The sequence below is a fragment of the Nycticebus coucang genome, chromosome 15 (genome assembly GCF_027406575.1).
Source record: "Nycticebus coucang isolate mNycCou1 chromosome 15, mNycCou1.pri, whole genome shotgun sequence".
Lineage (NCBI taxonomy): Eukaryota > Metazoa > Chordata > Mammalia > Primates > Lorisidae > Nycticebus > Nycticebus coucang.
This window is the reverse complement of record NC_069794.1, coordinates 881,881-904,090: the sequence shown is the minus strand read 5'-3', so window position 1 is coordinate 904,090 and position 22,210 is coordinate 881,881. Positions and strand designations below refer to the sequence as shown.

The 22,210-nt window shown below is 51.7% G+C and overlaps 1 protein-coding gene across 1 annotated transcript; it reads left to right on the top strand.

Annotated features, from left to right (window-relative positions):
- Window positions 1-13: 13 nt before the first annotated feature.
- F10 (coagulation factor X) lies at window positions 14-19,212 on the top strand. The gene is made up of 8 exons (XM_053564012.1): window positions 14-243; window positions 4,438-4,598; window positions 9,721-9,745; window positions 10,476-10,589; window positions 11,947-12,078; window positions 13,923-14,164; window positions 16,693-16,810; window positions 18,592-19,212. The coding sequence occupies exons 1-8, from the start codon at window positions 174-176 to the stop codon at window positions 19,191-19,193; spliced, it is 1,464 nt and encodes a 487-aa protein (XP_053419987.1). The 5' UTR covers window positions 14-173; the 3' UTR covers window positions 19,194-19,212.
- The last annotated feature ends 2,998 nt before the right edge of the window (window positions 19,213-22,210 follow it).

Below are 22,210 nucleotides of genomic sequence, written 5' to 3'. Positions count from 1 at the left end.
GGGGCTGGGTAACCACACTCTCCAGTGTGGTCACTGTCTCCACCCGCCAGCCGGCTCGGCCCCAATCAGGAGGCTGTGATAAACAGCAGGACAACAAGCTCTCCTGTGCACCCAGGAGCGTGGACTCTGCCCCCGGCAGCCTGTCACGGCGGGACCCTGCACTCAGCCACACCATGGCAAGCCTGCTGTGCCTTGTCCTGCTCAGCGTGTCCCTGGCTGGCCTTCTCCTGCCTGGGGAAAGTGGTGAGTGGCAATTGCCCTTCTGACTGCAGAGGCGGGCCAGGGAGCAGGGAAGAGCAGGCAGTCGGGGGGATGTGCCCTCAAATCTCCACAGTATGCATGGGAGGGTGCCCTGGCCCTATAAAATCTCTACGGTATGTATGGGGGGGGTGCCCCGTTTGACTTCAGATGGCTGGACTTAGCTTCATATGGGTGAGAGTCATCAGATGAGTAGATCAGAGGTCACAAAAAGACAAAAACACAGGGACAGGGACAGACAGTGAGAGAAACAGAGACAGAGCAAAACAGAGATAAGAATAGACAGATAAGGAGAGACTGAGAGAGAAAGGGAGACGCGGAAAGGAGGGGTGTGGGGGTGTCAGGCCGTAGGGAGAGGTCCGCCCTCTACTGCCAGAGTAAGGGGCACAGCAGAGGCCTTTCCAGCCAGGAAGGGGTGAGAGGGGCCACCACCCTCAGCTGACTCCACCTGGGAGGGGCTGCCCAAGGTGAGGCTGGACAGATGGGGGCACCAGGATGCCCAGGCCCCTGGGCCTGTCCAGAAGAAGCCCAGAAAGGGGAGAACTCAAGCAAGGCTTGGGGAGACAGCAGAGGAGGGGTGGCACCTGTGGCAGGTGCACAGAGTTTAGGGACCCAGGACAGGTTTGCATCTTAGAGAAAGTAAAACACACAGTGGCCCTCAGGGCACAAGAGAAGAGAGAGCAGCAAGGGACAGACAGCCAAAGAGACCCACGTGGGCAGAGGAGGGAAAAAAGATGGGGATTGGGGAGAAATCCATGGGTGTGGGAGGGGAGAGACCCACTTGGGAGAATGGAAGGGACTTCATGTGGGGGGAGGGGACACCGACGTGGGCAAGGGAGGAGGAAACCCGAAAGAGGAAGATTGGACCCACAGAACCATGTTGACCTGGAGGGCCCTCCACTGGGAGATACCCGTCTTCCTCCTGGGGTCCCCTCCCTCATGAGCCCCCATAGGAAGCTCTAGTTCCAGGAGCCATCTTCTCAGGCCCACCTTTAGCCCCTGCCCGTCCCGGCCTCTGTCCCACCCCTAGCCTCACAGAGGCCACAAAGCTAGTTTCTCTGCTCTACAGAGCTGCTCCTGCCACCAGGCTACTGGACTACAGGTGCAGGCCACCCCCTCCCCACCCTGGCCACACCCTCTCCATCAGACCATGCCTTCTCCATTAGGCCACACCCTTTATGGGACACGCTCCTGCCCAGCCACAGAGTGGGCACCTGCTCTCACCCTCAGCCCGGCCTGTGAGCATGTGGGTGTGGCGGTGGTGCCCCAGTGCAGGCCTGGACCCTGGGAGCCTCCCCAGTCTCCCCTCAGAGACCCTGTCAGCCATCAAGTGCAGATGGGCCTGAAGGCAAATCTGCTGTCCCAGGAGGTCCTACTGAAGATCTGTCCTCAGCTCCCTTTGGTGGCTACTACCTTGTCCTCACTGGTTGGTGGCCCCTGTTTGCTCTAATTGCCATAACAAAGTACCACAGACTGGCAGCTGCAAACAACGGAAATATATTGTGTTGCAGTTGAAGGCTGGAGCTCAGAATGAATGAGTCCACAGGGCTGATTCTTGCCGAGGCTATGAGGGAGAGTCTGTTACAGCCTCGTCCCACTTTCAGCATTGCCCACCCTCCCTAGGGACCTTGGCTTGCAGACACATCTCCACTCAGACAAGTGCCTGAGACTCTGGAGTTTTGTGGTGCTTAATTAATGTCTCAGGACAAGTGTACAGAAACCGTAGCATGTTTTACTTCTAATGACCAGTCTCACTTTCTTCAGACCAGGAGATATGGCTGCACAGCCTCCTTAATTTGACTGAGGGTTGACCTGACTTGGTAATGAAAGTCATTAAAAGTGCCTAAATGTGGTCCAGAGGTTGGGCCTTGAGGGCAGGCCAGTGGCCCAGTATTTCCTTCATTCATGCAACAATCATTATTAAGAACCTAATGTGCCCAGCCACTGGGGCACAGCTGTGACCAAGCAGGCCGTGCCCCAGACTTTCTCACTTGAGGAAAGCAAGACCGGTCATCAGCAATGGAACATGCCGAGGTCTCCATACACTTGTCTTAAGAAGTTAATCAGACCTTTGCTGTGAGTAGTTCTGTTACAAGGGTAGAGACAGCACCAAGCCCATCACTATGTAACCCAGAGAGTGGATGAGTGCCCAGCGAGAGGTGGTGCGGATGCAGAGCCAGGGAGGCACGGGAGGGGCAGCCCTGGAGCACATGGCTGGGGTCTTGGAGGGGACGAGGTGGTTAGTCTTGTGGGTTCCTGGCAGGGACTCAGTCACGGACAGCCAGGGGCCAGCATGATGGAGAGAGGTGAGTGAAGGAAATCAGGAAGGGAGAAGGCCCAGGTGCCCAGCCTTGGGGAGGCTGGCATCACTCCCCCACTGGTGCCCATCGCCATGTCCGCACGCCGGCGCCATCCAGCTCCAGCTGGAGTATTCCACCAGCTGGGAGGTGTGAAGTGAACCGGGCAGGGGCTGCAGAGGGAGGGAGTTCTCCATGGGAAACCTCAGGCCCATCATGCAAGCCTTATCCAGTGTTTTCCAAATTATGACCTGTGAACCTGCTGTGTTCCAGAGGCTGGAAAACCCACATTTTACCTTGCTTCCTGATATTCTAGAGCACACACATGTGAACACCACTCTCAGGTCCCCTCCCTGCTGTGTAGGGTCCGTGTATCCAAAGCAACATACATTCAGTTTTCTCTCAGCCACCTTAGAGCCACAGTGATGGTTCACAGACTTGCTGGGAGGTTCAGACCCCACTCAGCCTGGGCCTGACACCCAACCTGCTCTGATCACTGCCCCTTTTTCCTCTGACTCCTCAGAGGAACTGGCTGGCCCACACTCCAGCCCCTTCTCCTTGGTGTCTATCCCTGAGCTCCTCAGGCTGTGGGCATCTCATCACAGGAGCCAGAGTGGGAGGCAGGTGGGCATTCCCTGCAGGGCTTCTCTGCACCTGAGGAGAGAGAGTGTGCCCAGCCTCCCGTGGAGTCAGGAGACCTGATGCTGAGGGCTGGGCAGCCGCGTGGCAGGCCATGCGGAGCAGACACACAGGGGCATGGGGCAGGGTCAGCAAGTAACTAGCTGAGCTGGCCTCCACAGAATAAAGCAGGGGTGAGAAAAGAAACAGGACTTGGAAGGGAAAGTAATCTGAGATAGGAATGAAGCTAACATTTGTCAAGCGCCTTCTGTGCACCGAGCTCAGCACGAGCAGTTTTATGCACTCTCAAAACAACTTGAAGAAGTAGGTGCTCTAATTCCCATCTGCCAGTGATAAGTAGTGAGTGACTAGGATGTATCTGAGATGCAAGACTGCTTGAGTCTGCAGTCCTGGAGCTCTGGGGTGAGGGAAGACAACGTCAGGGCTGAAATACAGGAGGAGTCAGTGTGGGAGATGTCAACTTGGAGCGTCATCTTCATCACGATGAAGGGTGGGAATTCTTCAGAGGAAAAAAGTACAAAGAAGAGGACAGAAAGCCACAAAAAGGATTTGAAGGTCTCCCATATCATAATGAAAAGAGGAAGAGAATGGGTGAGGGACAGGCAGCACAGGGAGAGAGGTGGGGGCAGCACGGCCACACACCTTAGCAGGGACACAGAGAGTCCCATCCCAGGGCAATTTTAAAGAGCAGATTATGACCCACTTGTAAGCCATGAAATCAATTCAGTGTTCTTTTTAATAAAATAGAATAGAATCACATAGAAGATATTGTAGTAAGTACTGTTCTTTAGAAAATAATAGTAAGTACTATTTCTTGAAACTTGTTTTAATTTTATGTGTGTGTCCCAGGACTTGACATAATTATACTTTTCGTGAGTCATGGTCAAAACAGTCCACAACTCCCCACTAAACCAAGGGGGAGGCCTTAAAAGGGGGGGGAGGCGAAGGGCACAGCTCAGAGTGGGACAGCTGGTGGGTGGACAGCAGGCAGAGGGCTGGGGTGGCTAGCTGGGGCTGGTGAGAGCCTGCAGAGTCTGTGACATGTGCCCTACTCAAAAGAAGGGTGCCTGGGGCTCAGGGCAGGAGCCTCAGGCTGCCCCTGGTGGAGGAGTAGGGGGGCTCCCTTCATGCCCAAGGAGGGTCTGGCCTCTTATAATGGGGCCCCAACAGTACACTGCAGTTTAGGAGAGAGCAGGTAATGGAGTGAGTGGCTTTCAGCTTTTTGTCCTTCCCTGTCTTCCAGTGTTTATTGACCGGGAACGTGCCAACAATGTCCTGGTGAGGACCAGGAGGGCAAATTCATTTCTTGAAGAGATGAAGAAAGGAAACCTTGAAAGAGAGTGTGTGGAAGAGACGTGCTCGTACGAGGAGGCCCGGGAGGTCTTTGAGGACAACGACAAGACGGTAAGGGCTGGAGACTGGGGTGCCAGGCCCACGCTGGGCTGGAGGGTGCTTGATGGCCCTGGCTTCGCCCTGCAACTCTGGGCACCCAGACATCCAGGACAGGTTTCTGCAAAGAGGGCAGTGAGCTGGGGGCTGTCCAGCGTGGAGAGTGGGTGGAAGGGCTAGAGGAGTCAGAATGGCCTTATTACTGCCCTCCAAGGGGAGGTTTTCCAAGTTCTTGGTGATCACAGGGAAAAGAATTCCAGAATGCGGGTGGCTCCTGGCTCAGTGGGTAGGGCGCTGGCCCCATATACCAAGGGTGGCGGGTTTGAACTTGATCCTGTCCCAACTGCAACAAAAAATAGCCAGGCGTTGTGGCGGGCACCTGTAGTTCCAGCTACTTGGGAGGCTGAGGGAAGAGAATTGCCTAAGCCCAGGAGTTGGAGGTTGCTGTGAGCTGTGACACCACAGCACTCTACTGAGGGCGACACAATGAAACTCTGCCTCAAAAAAAAAAAAAAAAAAATTCCAGGATGCACCGCATAAGCCAAGCAAGTTGTGGACTGTTTTGATCATGACCCATGAAAAGTACAATTTATATCAAGTCCTGGGACACACACAGACACACACACACATAAACAGCTTTCTGTTCAGTCTCAGGAGAGCAAGCAGGCAGTCTCCAGAGACAGCAGGTGCACTGGGGGCAGTGGTTTTAGGTCTTTGTATTTTTACTAATTGAGCAGGGAAGTATTCAAGATGAAGGGGTTGGATTTACTTAAAATTTGGGTAGTAATTCCTAGAAAGGGTTCCTTCCCATTTTCATACATTATATGATGGTCTTGGAACTGTCATGGTGATTTTGAAGGCAGAGACATTTTAAGCCACAATGTAAATGTTATTGTAACTAGCCCAAGTTCACTTAGGGTGGCAGAGAGAGCTCACAGGTCAATCAAAGTGAACAAAGCTCTTCCTGCTTTGGGGGTCACCCCTCTAAGAACCTCTGCTTGAGGGGTGTTGACAATAACACCTGAAACCACATGCAGGCCCCAGCTCCCAGTCCCTGAGAGGACCGCCCAGGAGTTCCTGCCTGTAGACACCCTCCCACACCCCACTCCTTACCCTACAACCTCCTCCCACCTCCCTCTCCCCTTCCTCCTGCCCCCTCAGCAAATAGTGACCCACGGAGCGGGTGAGGACAGGTGGAAGTCATAACTCTTCTGTGTCCATAAAGTAACATTAAATAAAAAGCTAATTTAAATGCCAGGTGCAGTGGCTCACATCTGTAATCCCAGCACTCTGGAAAGTTGAGGCAGGTAGATTCCTTTAGCTCAAGAGTTTGAGACCAGCCTGAGCAAGAGCAAAACCCAACTCTACTAAAAATAGAAAAATTAGCTCAGCGTGGTAGCAGGTGCCTGTAGTCCCAGCTACTCAGGAGGCTGAGGCAGGAGGATTGTCGGAACCTAGAAGTTTGAAGTTGCTGTGAGCTATGATGAGCCCATGGCACTCAACCCAGGGCAACAGAGTGAGACTTTGTCTCACAAAAAAAAAAAATACTCACATGATGAACATCATCCATTGGTTATGGTGGCCAAGCTTTTCGTTACCTACCAAAACAAACTGAATGTGAACTTAAATATGAGAATTGCTCCAGAACTCTACCATAAGGTGCTGGTCATTGGCAGGCGTTGACTGGGTCTATGCAATTGGATACCAGTTCTAGAGTAAGAGAATTGCTTCGACTCACCATCCAGGGTGCAAGACCCATGAGTTCTCCATGGTTCCTGGAGCTATTATGATCTCAATGAAATCACAGAGAAGATTGTGTCAGGGATGGTAACCACACTACAAGTGGTTACAAGGTCAACCACCATCCAGATGGCCCAGAAAGCCAAGATGATGACGTTGGCTTCACATACGCCCCCCCTTTCTGGAGAATCAGCAGAGTAGAAGAGCTAAAGTCTTGGGTATAAAGAACTGAAGAAACTCAGAATTCGTCATTCTTAATGTGTAACAAAAGATAGTTTTTTGGATATAGGATCATGCTCTGTCACTCATACTGGAGTGCAGAGGTACTATTATACCTCACTGTAACCTTGAACTCCTGGACCCAAACGATCCTCCCAAACACCTAAGCCTGCAGGTGAGCACTACCATGCCCAGCTATTAAAAGTTTTCTTTTTAGGAGGTAGAGATGGGGGTCTTGCTGTATTATTCAGGCTGGTCTCAAATTCCAAGTGATCCTCCTGCTTTGGCCTGGGATTTATAGGCATGAATCCCTGCACCCAGCCACATAACAAAAGGTTCTGAAAATCATTCACCTCAGACCACAGCCAGCCTCCTTAATGCACTGTATTCAAACGGTTCCTGCATATGACTTATTCAACCCCATGTTCATCTCTTATCACCTGCAGGTAATGAGTTCTTGGGCCAAACACACCACTCTCAGTATGATCTCACTAAGAACTTAGAGCTGTGTGTCATGGAAGAAGCATTCCATGCCTACACTGAGCTGAAGGAGGCCATGCAGCAGGAGTAGAAATGCAGCAGTTTTAAAAATGACAAAGGCCACCGATGGTGAAGAGGCTGTGTTCATAGATAAAAAGCTACGTGTATGGGCTTCCCCCAGCACCTGGGCATCAGCTATGACACCATGCTCTCCCAGACCCCACAACATCAAGGAGGTTATTTCTGTTTCCCTCCATGAAACCTAAAGACAAAAAGAAGAATGTAGCAGCCACTGATGTGATAGGAAGATAGCAATGGACACTTAGATTTAGAAAATCGCCTTGTTGGGCGGCGCCTGTGGCTCAGTGAGTAAGGCGCCGGCCCCATATGCTGAGGGTGGTGGGTTCAAGCCCAGCCCCGGCCAAACTGCAACATAAAAATAGCCAGGCATTGTGGCGGGCGCCTGTAGTCCCAGCTGCTCAGGAGGCTGAGGCAAGAGAATCGCCTAAGCCCAAGAGTTAGAGGTTGCTGTGAGCTGTGTGATGCCATGGCACTCTACTGAGGGTGATAAAGTGAGACTCTGTCTCTACAAAAAAAAAAAAAAAAAAAAATCGCCTTGTTCACAGTGTCAGGGAGAAAGTATTCAGTTTCTATCACGAAGTTTGATAATAGCCGTAAGTTCTTTTTAGATGGACTTTATCACATTTAATAAGTTCCCTTCTATTTATACTCTGCTGATAGGTTTTTAAAGAATCATGAATGAGGTGGCACCTGTGGCTCAAAGGAGTAGGGCGCTAGCCCTATATACCAGAGGTGGAGGGTTCAAACCTGGCCCCAGCCAAAAATTGCAAAATAAAAAAAAAAAAAGAAAGAAAGAAAGAAAAAATAAAAGAATCATGGATGGATATTAAATTTTGTCCAATTATTTTTCTTTTTTTTTTTTTTTGTAGAGACAGAGTCTCACTGTACCGCCCTCGGGTAGAGTGCCACGGCGTCACACGGCTCACAGCAACCTCTAACTCTTGGGCTTACGTGATTCTCTTGCCTCAGCCTCCCGGAACAGCTGGGACTACAGGCGCGCGCCACAACGCCCGGCTATTTTTCTGTTGCAGTTTGGCCGGGGCTGGGTCCAAACCTGCCACCCTCAGCATATGGGGCCAGAGCCCTACTCACTGAGCCACAGGCGCCACCCTATTTTTCTGCATCAATTGATAGGATTGTGTGGACTTTCTTCTTTACATTGCTAATATGGCAAATTACATTATTGATTTTCAAATGCTGAATCCAAATTGCTGTATTCAGTTTGCTAATCTTTTGTTGATGATTTTTATGCATGGCTTTTTTTTTTCCAGCCTGTTTTGTTATGTTGTATATTGATTTTTATTTGGCTCAAAATATTTTCTTACTTGGGTGGCGCCTGTGGCTCAGTCGGTAAGGCGCCAGCCTCATATACCGAGGGTGGAGGGTTTGAACCCGGCCCCGGCCAAACTGCAACCAAAAAATAGCCAGGTGTTGTGGCGGACGCCTGTAGTCCCAGCTACTCGGGAGGCTGAGGCAAGAGAATTGCTTAAGCCCAGGAGTTGGAGGTTGCTGTGAGCTGTGTGAGGCCACGGAACTCTACCGAGGGCCATGAAGTGAGACTCTGTCTCTACTAAAAAAAAAAAATATTTTCTTACTTAAGACGTTCTCTTTGACCTATGGATTATTATTATTATATATATATATTTTTTTTTTTGGCAGTTTTTTTTGGCTGGAGCTGGGTTTGAACCCGCCATCTCTGGCATATGGGACCAGCACCCTACTCCTTTAAGCCACAGGAGCCGCCTAGACCTATGGATTATTTATAAATGGTGAGAGTTCTTGGAGTTTTCTAGTTATTTTTCTGTTGCTTATTTGTAGTTTAATTCCATTGTGGTCAGAAAAGATACTCGTCCTGAAAAGATACTTGTCCAGAATATAAGAATAACTGTGGATCTTTCTGATTCTGTAAGAGCATTCTCACTAATTTAAGACCCACCCCAATGCAGTGTGATCTTATCTGGATCCTCACCTTACTTATGTCTGCAAAGACCCTATTAACAATTAAAGTTGGGTGGCGCCTGTGGCTCAGGCGGCGGCCCCATATACCGAGGGTGGCGACTCTGTCTCTACAAAAAAAAAAAAAAACAATTAAAGTTACATTCTGAGATTCCAAGGGGTGTGAATTGGGACAGGACACTACTCAGCTACAGATAATGAAACAAGTTAAGACTATGAATATTTTTTCATGTAATAAAGACTCTTGATAGCCTATTTTAAGCTAATTGGCAATTAACATTTTTTCAACTGACATAACGACAAGTAAACAATCATTTTGGGAATTTTTAGCCTACGTATATTAACTAAAAACTATGCATTGATCAGCTAGAGAGTAGCAGACAGCAAACCATTCTTGGTACAATCTATTTCTAGGTGATTAACTTGAAAATAAATGTTCAGTATTCAACAAGCATGTTGAACTGAGATGATTATAGCCATATCTTCACAGATGCAGATCTGAATAGCTTCCCCCATACAGTAAATGGTTCTAGAACAATCACTCCTAAAAGTGACCTATGTTGAGGATAATAGCCTGTTGAGGTTGGGTTACTGGATTGTGGTTGTTATTCATATAAATTGTCTCTGTTTTTCCTAATGCATTTTTAATTTTTTCTTTTAGAATGAGTTCTGGAATAAATATAAAGGTGAGATTTCTTTCTGTTTTAAGTGAGAGGGGTTCATTAAGAGATTTGAATTTTGAGAATACTTCCCGTACTTCCTTTCTGCTCTTATTTTAATCTTACTCATTTAAGACTTTTCTCCTTAGGGTGTTTCCATAACTGTTACTGTAAAATATGTTTTACTAAAATTTTATACTAATTCTAGTTTTGTTATTTACTTAAATACAGATTTTAGTCAGTTCATCCTTATTTGAGCAGACCAAATTACATGATTATTGTTTAAAATACAAGTGTATTTGGTAGAGACAAAAAATAGAATCTGAAAGATTGGATTCCCTGTGAAGGTAACTACTATGATATAATGGTTATAGCATCTGAAATGGTATCAGTCCTGATAATAGAATTAGTAATAATATTTCAAATTTCTCAGAATGACAGCATGACCTGTCTCTAAATTAGATTATATAAATCCACCAACAAATAAGAAGCCTTGTGCTAGTGGCGGACAGTAGTCTTTGCATTCTCATTTTGCCCCCAGATAATTTGGGAAGAGGAACCCCAACATCCTCTCCTGTGAAGGCCCAGCCCATAAGCGAGGGTCCAGAACTCACCTGTCCTCTGCCCTGTGGTCACCAGCCCAAGGCCAGATAGGAAGAACTATTTACAGAAAAACAGGAAGAGTCTCAGGTTACCTGAAAAGTGTGTACCGAGGTTAACACAGCACAGTGACTGGTTTCCAAACCCTTCTTTGCAGATGGCGACCAGTGCGAGAGCAGCCCTTGTCAGAATCAGGGCGCGTGCAAAGATGGCATGGGCCAGTACACCTGTACCTGCTTGGAAGGGTTCGAGGGCAAGAACTGTGAACTGCGTAGGTTCCTTGGCTGGCATGCCTTCAGGAGCAGTTGGTGGGAAAGAGGGAGAAGCTCAAAGCCCGAGGAAACAACCCTAAGTCGTGTCTGCCTTCAGAGTCTGCGCTGTGTTCCACTGCCCTGCTTGTCAGTGTGGGCGTGACAAGACAGACATGTCTCTGTTCCTCTGAGGCCTGTGGGCACTCATGTCGTGTCTGACCCAGTCCTGGGCAGACAGGAGCCAACTCCCTGGGGAGGCGTGTACTTGGTGCTCACCTTCCTGGATCTTGCAAGTGTCAGGGAGGAACACTGAGATTGTGCCATTATAAAACTCAGACACATTGGCTCAGCGCCTGTGGCTCAAGAGGCTAAGGCACCAGCCACATACACCTGAGCTAGCGGGTTCAAATCCAGCCCAGGCCTGCCAAACAACAATGAGGGCTGAACCAAAAAATACTCGGGTGTTGTAGCAGGCACCTGGTCCCAGCTACTTAGGAGGCAGAGGCAGGAGAATCGCTTGAACCCAGGAGTTGGAGATTGCTGTGAGCTGTGACACCACAGTACTCTACCCAGGAGATGGCTTGAGGCTCCGCCTCAAAAAAAAAAAAAAAGCCAGACACATTTAAGTAATTCTACATGAAAAACATACTGAGAGTTTTTAATAAAAATTGGGCTATTAGATCAGTTTTCCCTAAAGAGAAAGATATGTATTTCTTTTAAATTACTGACTGTAAAGTCTTTAGGTGCTGTTCTTAGCTAGGTTTTCTTTCGAATTTTTCCTGGTAAGACTGTCAGTCATGTATCATTTCATTAGAAATTCAGAGTTGCCTTTCCTCCACTCTGTTCTGCTAACTTATCAGGCATAATACCAAGTAGACCCCCACTATTGTGGATGTTTCTAAGATTCTGTCAGTGTTGATCATGGCACTGGAATTACTTTTACAGTAACTTGCTGTAGGTGTGTCTGGATTCTGTATACATGGGAAGCAGGTTGGACAGCCTCGGCCTTCTTCAGGCCAGGGCTGCTGCCTGCAGCCAGGCTGCAGGACCTATGGGCATGTCCAAACTTGGACCTTGGGCTGGCCTGACTCTAGGCCACTTGCTTACATCCACAGCTGTCCCTCTCATCTGCTCTGCCCCAGTGTCCACTCCCCCCAGTGGGATGTTACTCTCACAGAGGCCCGAGGAGCTTGAGCCTGGGGGACGTTGCCACCTCCCTCCTTCCCCCTCCCGTGCATCCACACAAACTTGGCTCTCTGGTCCAGCCCAATGCCTGTTCTATGGCTGGCCAGGGGATGGACGAAGCTGGCACCTTCTGGCCGGCTGCAGCCTGGGTTTCCCTGGCCTGTCTTATGAGCCAGTGTTCATGTCTTACAGTCACACGGAAGCTCTGCAGCCTGGACAATGGGGACTGTGACCAGTTCTGCCGAGAGGAGCAGAACGAGGTGGTGTGCTCCTGTGCCAGTGGGTACACCCTGGGTGACAATGGCAAGTCCTGCATCTCTACAGGTAGGAGGCTCATTGGGCCACTCACCAGATGCCCCGGGCCACAGAGAGCAGCCCAGGAGAGCATGTCGGACCTCTGGGCAGGCCTCGCAGGTGGCGGCTCCAGGAGAAGCGGAGCTCTGGTGCCCTGGGCTCGGGTTGTTCAAACATGAGGTCTGGAAACAGACAGTTGTTTCTGTGATCCATATGTGCTGTTAACCTCAGCTTCCATGTCTGAAAAATAGGCCAATACTATTACCTGACTCCTTGGGGAGGGGACACAGTGAGGACCCTGACACTGTGGTGATGAGTGACCACCCACCCAGGGGCAGGCCAGGTATCTTGCTGCCACCAGAAAGGGCAGGGCCCAGGGTGGGGGCCTGGAGAGGAGCCAGAGCACCCCCAGAGTGGCCCTTTCTGGGCCCTCTGTCAACTGAACTCATTCTTCTACTCGGCAAGCGTGACAACAGGTTCTCAGAGGGCAGTGTCCACAGGGTGGACCAGGGAGACAGACTGGATGCCGTATGGCTAAATGGGGCCCGGGGTGGGCTCCTCACACCCTGGCAAACACAGGTCAGTCTCTGGGGCCAGTCCCTGCCTGTCACTTACTCTGCCTCCCAGAGACCCCAACTCACCAGGCTTGGTGCCGCCCAACGTGTGTTTGGAACACAGGGTCCCAGGCCCCGCTACGAGCCACAGGTGACCATCAGCATCAGCATGAAGAGTGGTTTCCTGCCAGGCAGCTGTGACAACCATCCCTCGGGGGACTCAGCACTCCTGAGTGGTTCTGTCCCTGCACCCTCATATTCTTCTAGTTGAAAACTACCTATTTTAAGAAATAAATAACCAGGGAAAAAGTTGGTTCCAAATATATCCTTCAAGTGTTGCTTCGGTCATGTGACCTGGAATCACTCAACCAGTGAAGGACAGTGTGGCTCGTGCCCCCATTGGCAATGGCATCTCCGCTTGAGCTGGTTCAAAAATATTTTACCTGCTGTCATTTCCTGACATGCATGTAAGTATTTTTAATTCCAGGAATAATCAGAAATCAATTTAAAATCAAGTTTGATGTTCGAAAATAAATCAGATAAACTGCTTCGTAGTTTGGAAGGTTCTGTCCTAAATCGCAGATGACCCATTCATAGCATTGGAGGTGGTGATTACAACTGTTAGCATGGAGCTTACAGGGGCAGGCAAAAGGGCCTTTATTGCCACCTAAAAACTCACTGGTGTCCACTCCAAGACAGGGGCCGCTTCGTACCCCAAGGGCACAGCAGACAGAGAACCAAGCTGTGCTTATCAGGTCTCAGCACTTGACACAGGGAGGCCACTGTAACCTGTCTTCTCTTCTCCCACCTCCGCCCTCCCTAGCTGGCGATGGTACAGAGGAGACTCCCTCATGTCCACCCTGTGATCCCTCAGACACTGTCACGCACAGCACTCGGCTCCTTCTTATACCTCAGGTTGTTTGCTTATGTTGTTCTTTCTGCCTAGAAACATTTTTCTTCAACATTTTATTACAGAAATTTTTTAAACACACAGCAAAATTAAAAGAACTTCACAGGAGCCCCCACAGCCACTCCTGCTCCCACTGCTGGGTCCTGTGTGCGCCTCACTTATGGGTGCTGGCCCTGCCCATCCTGACTTCCTGGTGTATTTCCAGGCAAGCTGCAGGCCTCTGTGCACGCCCCCAACACTCCTGCATGCGACAGGGTCCCATGTTCACAGGGTGTTACTTGAGGTACAGTCAACACACAGACAACTGTGTTCACCTGGGGCCAGCCCCTGTTGCGCCGTCCCCTGGTGAGCTGTCTGAAGTTTGGGAGCTCCTGACTTTGCTGAAGCTCCAACCTGCCCTTCTCTTCCAGAGCTCTTCCCCTGTGGGAAGCTGACTATGGGACGCAGGAAGAGGTCAGAGCCTCAGGCCATCTCCAGCAGCAAGGAGCTCCCTAAAACCACGGTGCTGGGGCAGGACAACCAGGACCTGTCCCCCACTGAGGACCCCTTCAACCTGCTGGACTTCAACCAGACATACCCTGAGGAGGATGACAGCGACCTTGTCCGGATCGTGGGTGGCCGGGACTGCAAGGAAGGGGAGTGTCCCTGGCAGGTAACTGGGTGTTGGCCCCTCTGGCCTGGCTGGACAAGGGACCAGCCCCAGCTGGTTCTGCCAAGGAGGCGGCCCCTGGTCCTCCAGGGATTCAACAGTTCTGCACTAGGATGGAGGGTCTCCACCAATGAGCACATTTGTCCCCTCCCCTGGGTAGCCCTCGGAGGCTGTGGGCTCCAGTGTGGACGCAGCCTGAGACAAGAAAGAAGTCGGGCCTAGAAGTCTCCCACCCTCGTCCTGCTGCCCACACACATCTTGCTGTGGTGTGCACCAGGAGCGTACTGTTCTGTGACAGGCAGAAGGGAAGGAAAAGGTGTAGCCCCAACCTTAGAGTGTCCCCAGACCTTACTCTGCCCAGAGAGAAATAGGGTTAAAACCTAGGGTCGGTACAGTAGGAGCCCATGCAGGAGCATGTCAGCAGCCCCCAGGTGGGCGAGGGTCCCTGTCTGCTTTTCTGACTGTGGGCACAAAGAGTTATTGCCCTTTTTTCACTTCTAATGTGGTAATTTTTTTTTCACCCAAACACGTAAATCCTGAGGGTGACAGTACCTTAGAAAAGTACATGTGTTTATTTTCAAAGTTAAAATTACTCTTTTTTGATTTGGAAGATCATTGCCAGATTTAACACATAAAAACACAAGACTTTCAGTTGAATTTGAATTTTACAGAATCAATGAATAATTTTTAATGGAAGTATGTCCCAAGTATTGCATAAGATATATTAAACATTATTTGCTGCTTATCCAGCCCGAGTTTAATGGGGTACCCTGTATTACCTGGCCGTCCTTGCTGGGACCAGAAATTCTCAATGTTTAAGGCCAGTGTGGCCCATCTGACAGGCAAAACTCCAAGATCCAGCAACAACTTTCACAAATGTCCTCAGCAGTCCCTGCCTCCACCTGCAAGCCCCACGGCAGGTGTGCAGCTACCTTGTGAAGGAGCCAAGGGGGCAAGCACTGCAGCGGCGTGGCCGTTACTTCTCACACACAGCACGTGTCTGCTGAGAGCCTCTTGTGTGCCGGGCACCAAGCTGGGCACTGTGAGTAGGGCCTGAAGCTATGGAGCTGGGTGCTTTGTAGGGTGTGCAGCCACGGAACTGCTCCTCTGATGTGTAGAGTCTGCACCTAGAAAGAGAGCTCGGGCCCAAATTGTCATACCCCGCAGTGCTGTGGCATTAGGGGCAAGAGCGTGGCACCAGTGAGAGCTCCCGGGGCCCCCAGCACAAGCTGCCGAGGGGCTGAGATTGTGGACCTGGAGCCCCGACAGAAGCTTTTCCAGGGCGGGCCCCTGGCTCTTAGAGGGCCACTCGTACCCACTGCGGGATGTGACTCCTGTCTACCTGCTCAGTCATGGCCCACCCACCGCATCATCCTCATTTTAGGAAGAATGGCTGGAGTCCAGCCTGAGAAACTGACCTGCCCATACTCATCACTCAGGTGGGACGAGGAATTGATATGCTGTGCAAGAAAGGCAGAAGCTTTGCTGTTTGCTTAGTCACAAGTGTCGCTAGGAATCCTTTTAGGACACTGTTGTTGCCCTGAGCTACCCACCCACCAGCCAACACCTGTCCCTTAGAGGATGGAAATCCTCTTTAGAGAAAGGAGACCACCAAGCATTCAGGCTGCCAACATGCAGGCCCCGTCCTCTGGGAAGCTACGTGGGGCATCTCACATGCCCATTGGTGCTTCTCCCCTGTGACAGTCCTGCCAGGAGGAAACTCCTTTCAGGAGTTGCGTGGAGCTCCAAGGGAATTTCCTGGAAGGTGGTGTCCACACACTGACGGGAGAGGCTATATTGAAGGCCCATCCTTGTCCCCAGAAAGCCGCACCGTGTAGGCAGGTGTTTCCCCAAAGACTGGCACTGACCTGTCTGGGGAGCAAGTTGTAGCCACACAGACAAGGCAGGCTGTCACCCCAGTGATCATTTTTCCAAAAGCACTTGACATATGGTAGACTCTTTGTAGGTGGCCCACCCAAGGGGACTGTCACAAGCTGGTCAGCCTGCAGAGGTGGTCACCATAAGGAACCAGGCCTACTGTAATGACGCGTACATGTGGTGCATATCTGGTCTGTGAAAATCAAGTCACCTTAGGGATGTGGTCAGTGTAGGGACAGGTCAGCTGTGGAGGTTCCACTGTGCATTGTGTGTGTAGTTAGCACTGTGACAGATTTGGAAGAAACAAAATTGAATCCTTGTCAAAGTGAGTTTGTATCCAGGTGCAGAGAGAGACAGTAGAAGGACCCGCTTGAGTGGCAGCACCTGGCGTTAGTAGGGCCTCGGTGATGATGGGAGGGTGGAGGCCGAGGGAGGTGGGCCAGGGCGGGGCCAGGAGGGCAGCTGGAGCCTGGGTGGGATGTTGGCATAGTAGGTGTGGGGCCAGGGTGGGCGCAACCTTGACAGGGGTGCCCTGAGCCTGCGGGAGGTGGCAGTGGGGGGCAGGTAGCAGGCAGGCCGAGGCCTGGGTGTGCTCCCTGGGTGAGGGCTGACTCTCCTTGGGCAAAGGCCTACTCCAGCGTGTCCTGCCCCAGGCCCTGCTCGTCAATGAGGAGAACGAAGGGTTCTGTGGAGGCACCATCCTCAGTGAGTTCCATGTGCTCACCGCCGCCCACTGCCTGCACCAGGCTAAGAGGTTCACCGTGAGGGTGGGTGAGTGACGCCCCAGAGACCCCTGGAGCTGGGGGAGCTGAACTCATACTTGGGGGGTTGGGGTCCGATTCACAGAGGAAGAAGATGAGGAAGCAGGGCTGGCTCCTCCTCACACTCTCCTATACTGAGCACCACGTGCACCCCCCGATTTTACTTGTGGGATCCTTTTGCAAACATCTGCCTTTCTCCTCTAGACCTGTAGAGGCGTCCTGGGATAATCTAGCACATTGTGGGAACACATACACCAACCACACCTGCAATTTGCAATTTTTGTTACATTAAATTTTCAATGATACATTTTAAAATAAAAAAAACAGGTGAAGACTGGACATGGTGGTTTGCATCTATCCCCCAGTCAATGCTTTAGAGGTCCAGGTAGGGTTACCACTTGAGCCCAGGAGCTGGGGGCTGCACTCCAGCCCAGTGACAGAGACCCTGTGTCTTAAACAAAACACATGAACAAAAAACCAGGTGAAGTTAATTTCTTTTCTTTATTTTAATTTTTTTTTTTTTTTTGAGACAGAGCCTCAAGCTGTTGTCCTGGGTAGAGTGCTGTGGCATCACAGCTCACAGCAACCTCCAACTCCTGGGCTCAAGAGATTCTCCTGCCTCTAGCCCAGCTATTTTTTGGTTGCAGCTATTATTGTTGTTTGGCGGGCCTTGGCTGGATTCGAACCTGCCAGCTCAGGTGTATGTGGCTGGCACCTTAGCTGCTTGAGCCACAGGAGCCGAGCCTTTAATTTAATTTTTTTTTTTTATTAGAGTCTCACTTTGTTGCCCTCAGTAGAGTACCATGGCATAACTTATAGCAACCTCACATTCCTGGGCTCAAGCAATCCTCTTGCCTCAGTTTTTCTATTTTTTTTTTTTTTTTTTTTGTAGAGACAGAGTCTCACTTTATGGCCCTCGGTAGGGTGCCGTGGCCTCACACAGCTCACAGCAACCTCCAACTCCTGGGCTTAAGCGATTCTCCTGCCTCAGCCTCCCGAGTAGCTGGGACTACAGGCGCCTGCCACAACGCCCAGCTATTTTTTGGTTGCAGTTCTGCCGGGGCCGGGTTTGAACCCGCCACCCTCGGTATATGGGGCCGGCGCCTTACCGACTGAGCCACAGGCGCCGCCCCAGTTTTTCTATTTTTAGCAGAGATGGGGCCTCACTCTTGCTCAGGCTAATCTCCAACTCTTGAGCTCAAGCAAATCCACCAGCCTTGGCCTCCCAGAGTACTGGATTATAGGTGTATAATTATAGGTGTGAGCCACCGCGCCAAGCCAAGTGAAGTCAATTTCAGTAACATCTTGTTTAATCTGATACATTCAAAATATTATCAAGTGTGATCAACTTAAAAGACAGCAGTGAGATACTCTGCATTCTGCTCAGGTGCCCATGGGCTGGTCACAACCCCAGAAGACAGCGTGGGCCTGGAGCATGAGGCCATTAGCCCAGGTGCTGAGACAGTGCCCAGCACACACCCCCAGCCAGAGATGTGTCTGTTGAAGAAATAAGCAGGAAGTTTGCACAGAGCTATGCACATACATGAATCTAAGGGCCCTGGGTGATGCGAGTGAAAGTCATTTTTATTTATTTACTTCTTTGCATTTTCCCATATTTTTCATAAGTGACCTTATACCCAAATGCATTTTTTTTTGGGGGGGGTTAGGGGATTCATTGAGATCAAATGCATTTTTTAATTTGAAAAAAATAGCCTCTTTACAAAGCCCTCTGGGGGGGGGGGCGTGTGCAGAACCAGATAGTGCTGACGTGGCCTTGCTCTCCCGCTGCAGGGGACCGTAACACAGAGAAGGAGGAGGGTAACGAGATGGTGCACGAGGTGGAGGTGGTGGTGAAGCACAACAGGTTTGTGAAGGAGACCTACGACTACGACATCGCTGTCCTCAGGCTAAAGACGCCCATCACCTTCCGCGTGAATGTGGCCCCTGCCTGCCTACCCGAGAAGGACTGGGCTGAGTCCACACTGATGACACAGAAGACGGGCATTGTGAGTGGGTTTGGGCGCACTCATGAGATGGGCCGCCTGTCCCCAACGCTGAAGATGCTGGAGGTGCCCTACGTGGACCGTAACACTTGTAAGCTGTCCAGCAGCTTCACCATCACCCAGAACATGTTCTGTGCTGGCTACGATGCCAAACCTGAGGATGCCTGCCAGGGGGACAGTGGGGGCCCCCACGTCACCCGCTTCAAGAACACCTACTTTGTGACGGGCATTGTCAGCTGGGGAGAAGGGTGCGCCAGGAAGGGCAAGTACGGAATCTACACCAAGGTCACCGCCTTCCTCAAATGGATTAACAGGTCGATGAAAACCCAGGGCCCACCCCGGCTGGTGACCACCTCCCAGCCTCCCAAGGTGACTCGTCCTCTCCATTAAAGTGCCCCTGAGAGCTACAGCACAGTGTCAATTCCCTGAGGTCTCCTGTTCCCCTGCCCATCTTATCCTTGATCTCCTGGCCTGGGGGTGTCCATTCGGGCATCCACTTCCCAATTTCCCACTCCCAGGCTGGGAAGTGCCCCAGAGAATCTTACTCTCTGTGGGATGGCAGCCATGGCTGTAGGGATGGTGCCACTGCTCTGCGCCAGCCCATCTCCTGACCTGCCCGTCCCCACCAGCCGTGCTCAGCACCCTGAGGGCAGTGTCAGGGTTCTGGGACACACAATCCTGTGCAGGTGCTGGGGGGCCCAGGGCCTGTCCCTGGGAAATGCTCTTCCCAGGGCCTCCTGTACAGTGTGGGCTCCCTGGCAGGGAGAGGTGTGGACACTGTGCCAGTGGGGCTTGCATGGTGAGGGTGTGCCGGCTTCGTCCCCTTGGTGAGTGCCCCCCAGACAGTGGGTGTCAACCCTGGCTGTGATCAGGACCTTTGGACTGCAGACCTGTGTCCAGCCACGGCCTGGGTCCTGAGATCACTCTAGGGATGGGAGTGCTGGCCAGAAGTTTCTGGACCTCCTCAGGTGATTGCACCATGCAGGTAGCTGGAGGGGCTATGGGGTTCCTACCTCCTCTTACACCAAAGGGCCAAGTTCTTGCCTGACACAAGTTAGCAATGTCCCTGGGCTTTTTTTTTTTTTTTGTGTGTGGAGACAGAGTCTCACTTTATGGCCCTCGGTAGAGTGCCGTGGCCTCACACAGCTCACAGCAACCTCCAACTCCTGGGCTTAAGCGATTCTCTTGCCTCAGCCTCCCGAGTAGCTGGGACTACAGGCGCCCGCCACAACACCCAGCTATTTTTTGGTTGCAGTTCAGCCGGGGCCGGGTTTGAACCCGTCACCCTCGGTATATGGGGCCAGCGCCCTACCGACTGAGCCACAGGCGCCACCCTGTCCCTGGGCTTTTAAGGTAAGTAGTCACGAAAACCAAATGGACCTTCAGTAGGTGGAAAAGGTTGCCTCAGACAGGGCCTCCCCTGTGTTCCCAACTTCTCTTTGCGTTTTTCCCACCTTTTCTAAACAAAGTTTAAAAGTTTTAGTACAAAAACTTCCCTAAAATGTGGAACAGAACTTTTGTAAACAGGAGATGTTTTCCAGGTCAGGAAAGATCAATGTGAACAGCATCCAACTTCCCAGAAACGGTCTGGTGGGCATAGGAGGTGTTTGGGAACACTGTGCCAGGGCTTGTGGGGGGACTTTCTGGGGGATGTGGTCTCTAGAACCTGGGCAGCATCACACGGGTGCTGCCCGAGGCCTCTGCCCTCAGCGTCGCCCACTGGGAGGACATCCAGTGCTGCTCACCCTTTGGCAGCAGGAAGGAAGCTCAGGCCTGAGAGGAGGGTGGGAGAGGCCACTGCCAGAGTCCAGGCCCTGCAGAGAGTGAGGGACACCATGGGGCACGCTGGTCTGGGCTCCACTGGCCAGGGCTCCTGGAGGCGGAGGCAGGAGGACCGCCTGAGCCCGGGATTTAAGGCTCCAGTGAGCTGTGATGACACCACTGCACTCCAGCCCCAGCATCACTTGAGACCCTGTTGCAAATAAGTGGATCATCCAGCAAGGTCTCAGAGCCAAGCTGAAACCTTGGCTGAGGCCCAGGTGGTTGGCTTGGGTGGGGGCCCCCTCACAATGCATGAGTGTGGGGGGGTCTACTGTATGCAAGGTGACCCTGTAGGCAGGGGGTGCCACGATGCCACCATCTCCTCCCACTGGTGCCCCACGCCCCATGATGTTGCAGCTCCTGAGGGGCTTCTCTGTGGGGAGTAGGGGACAAGGATTGGCCCCAGCAGGATGCTTGAGTGGCTGATGACCCAGAATATGGAATTTCTGTCTGTGAACATAGGAAATAAGTAATGAGATGCTCCAGCCAGGATGGGGTGGCAGACCCTGAGCCCACTCCCCTATCAGGAGCTGTTCTAGCAGGTCGGGGCAAGTCCCTGGGTAGCAGGACTGCTGTCCCCACTGGGGGTCACTGCCAGTCCCAGAAGTGACTCCTTAGCTGACTTTGAAAGACACAGCCTGTGGACACAACCTCTCCCAGGGAAGGCATTTGTGTCACCCCTAAGGGGACAAGTGGGCAGCCTGTGTCCTGGCACAGGGTTAAGCACAGGGGACAGTGAGGTGAACCTACACTGAGGAAAGCCTGGCGAGGTCTTGCAAGGGCCAAAGCCAGCTATGAACCTGCCTCAGTGACTCTTAAGGTGGGGCTCCCATCAGACAGCCCCTGGCAGGTGTGAGCCCACCTGCAAGTGGAGGCCGTGTGGGGATGTGGTTGGGGACAGACAGATGCAAGGAGATGGAGAAAGGACTCCTGTGGTGACCCCTCGCAGGGTGGGCGTGTGACTGGCAGGTTGTGATGGGAGATGTCCACGTAGCCCTCAGAACATGCATCACTCAAAGTGCCAAGCACAGTTCTAGGGGTCAAAGTCGCACTTTGTTCTTACAAAATGCTTGGGCCACTCTGTGGTGCTCGATGCTGTGGGGAGCCCCACTGTGCAGGCCTGAGGGGTGCAGGGAGGCCCACACCACCCGTGTCCCGGCCCCACCGCTCCAGTGAGTGCACACCTACCAGGTCCCACACCTACAAGGGGCCTCACAATGGAGGGCGGGCTCGAGAGTCCCTGAAGCCAATGGTAACACTTAGTGGAAGTAGGGGGTGGGGATCACGCAGCTGATCCCTCCAAGTGCAGCCTGTCATTTATGGGGACCTGCCAGCTGGCAGGCCAGCAGTCTCAGGTGCCCTTCCTGGCTGGACTTTGTGGCACTGCTGACCCCGGTGTCAGCTGACTCAAGGGCAAGGTCTGAGCACACAGGCCCCAGTTACAGGAGGAAAGCAAACATGAACTAAACGTGTTTGAGCAACAGCTCACACAGAACAGAAGATGGACTGCCAGGATCTGCAAGGGTGCCAGGTGCGGCCGCTCCAGGAGGCGGAGGCAGAGCCAGGAGGACCGCCTGAGCCTTTGA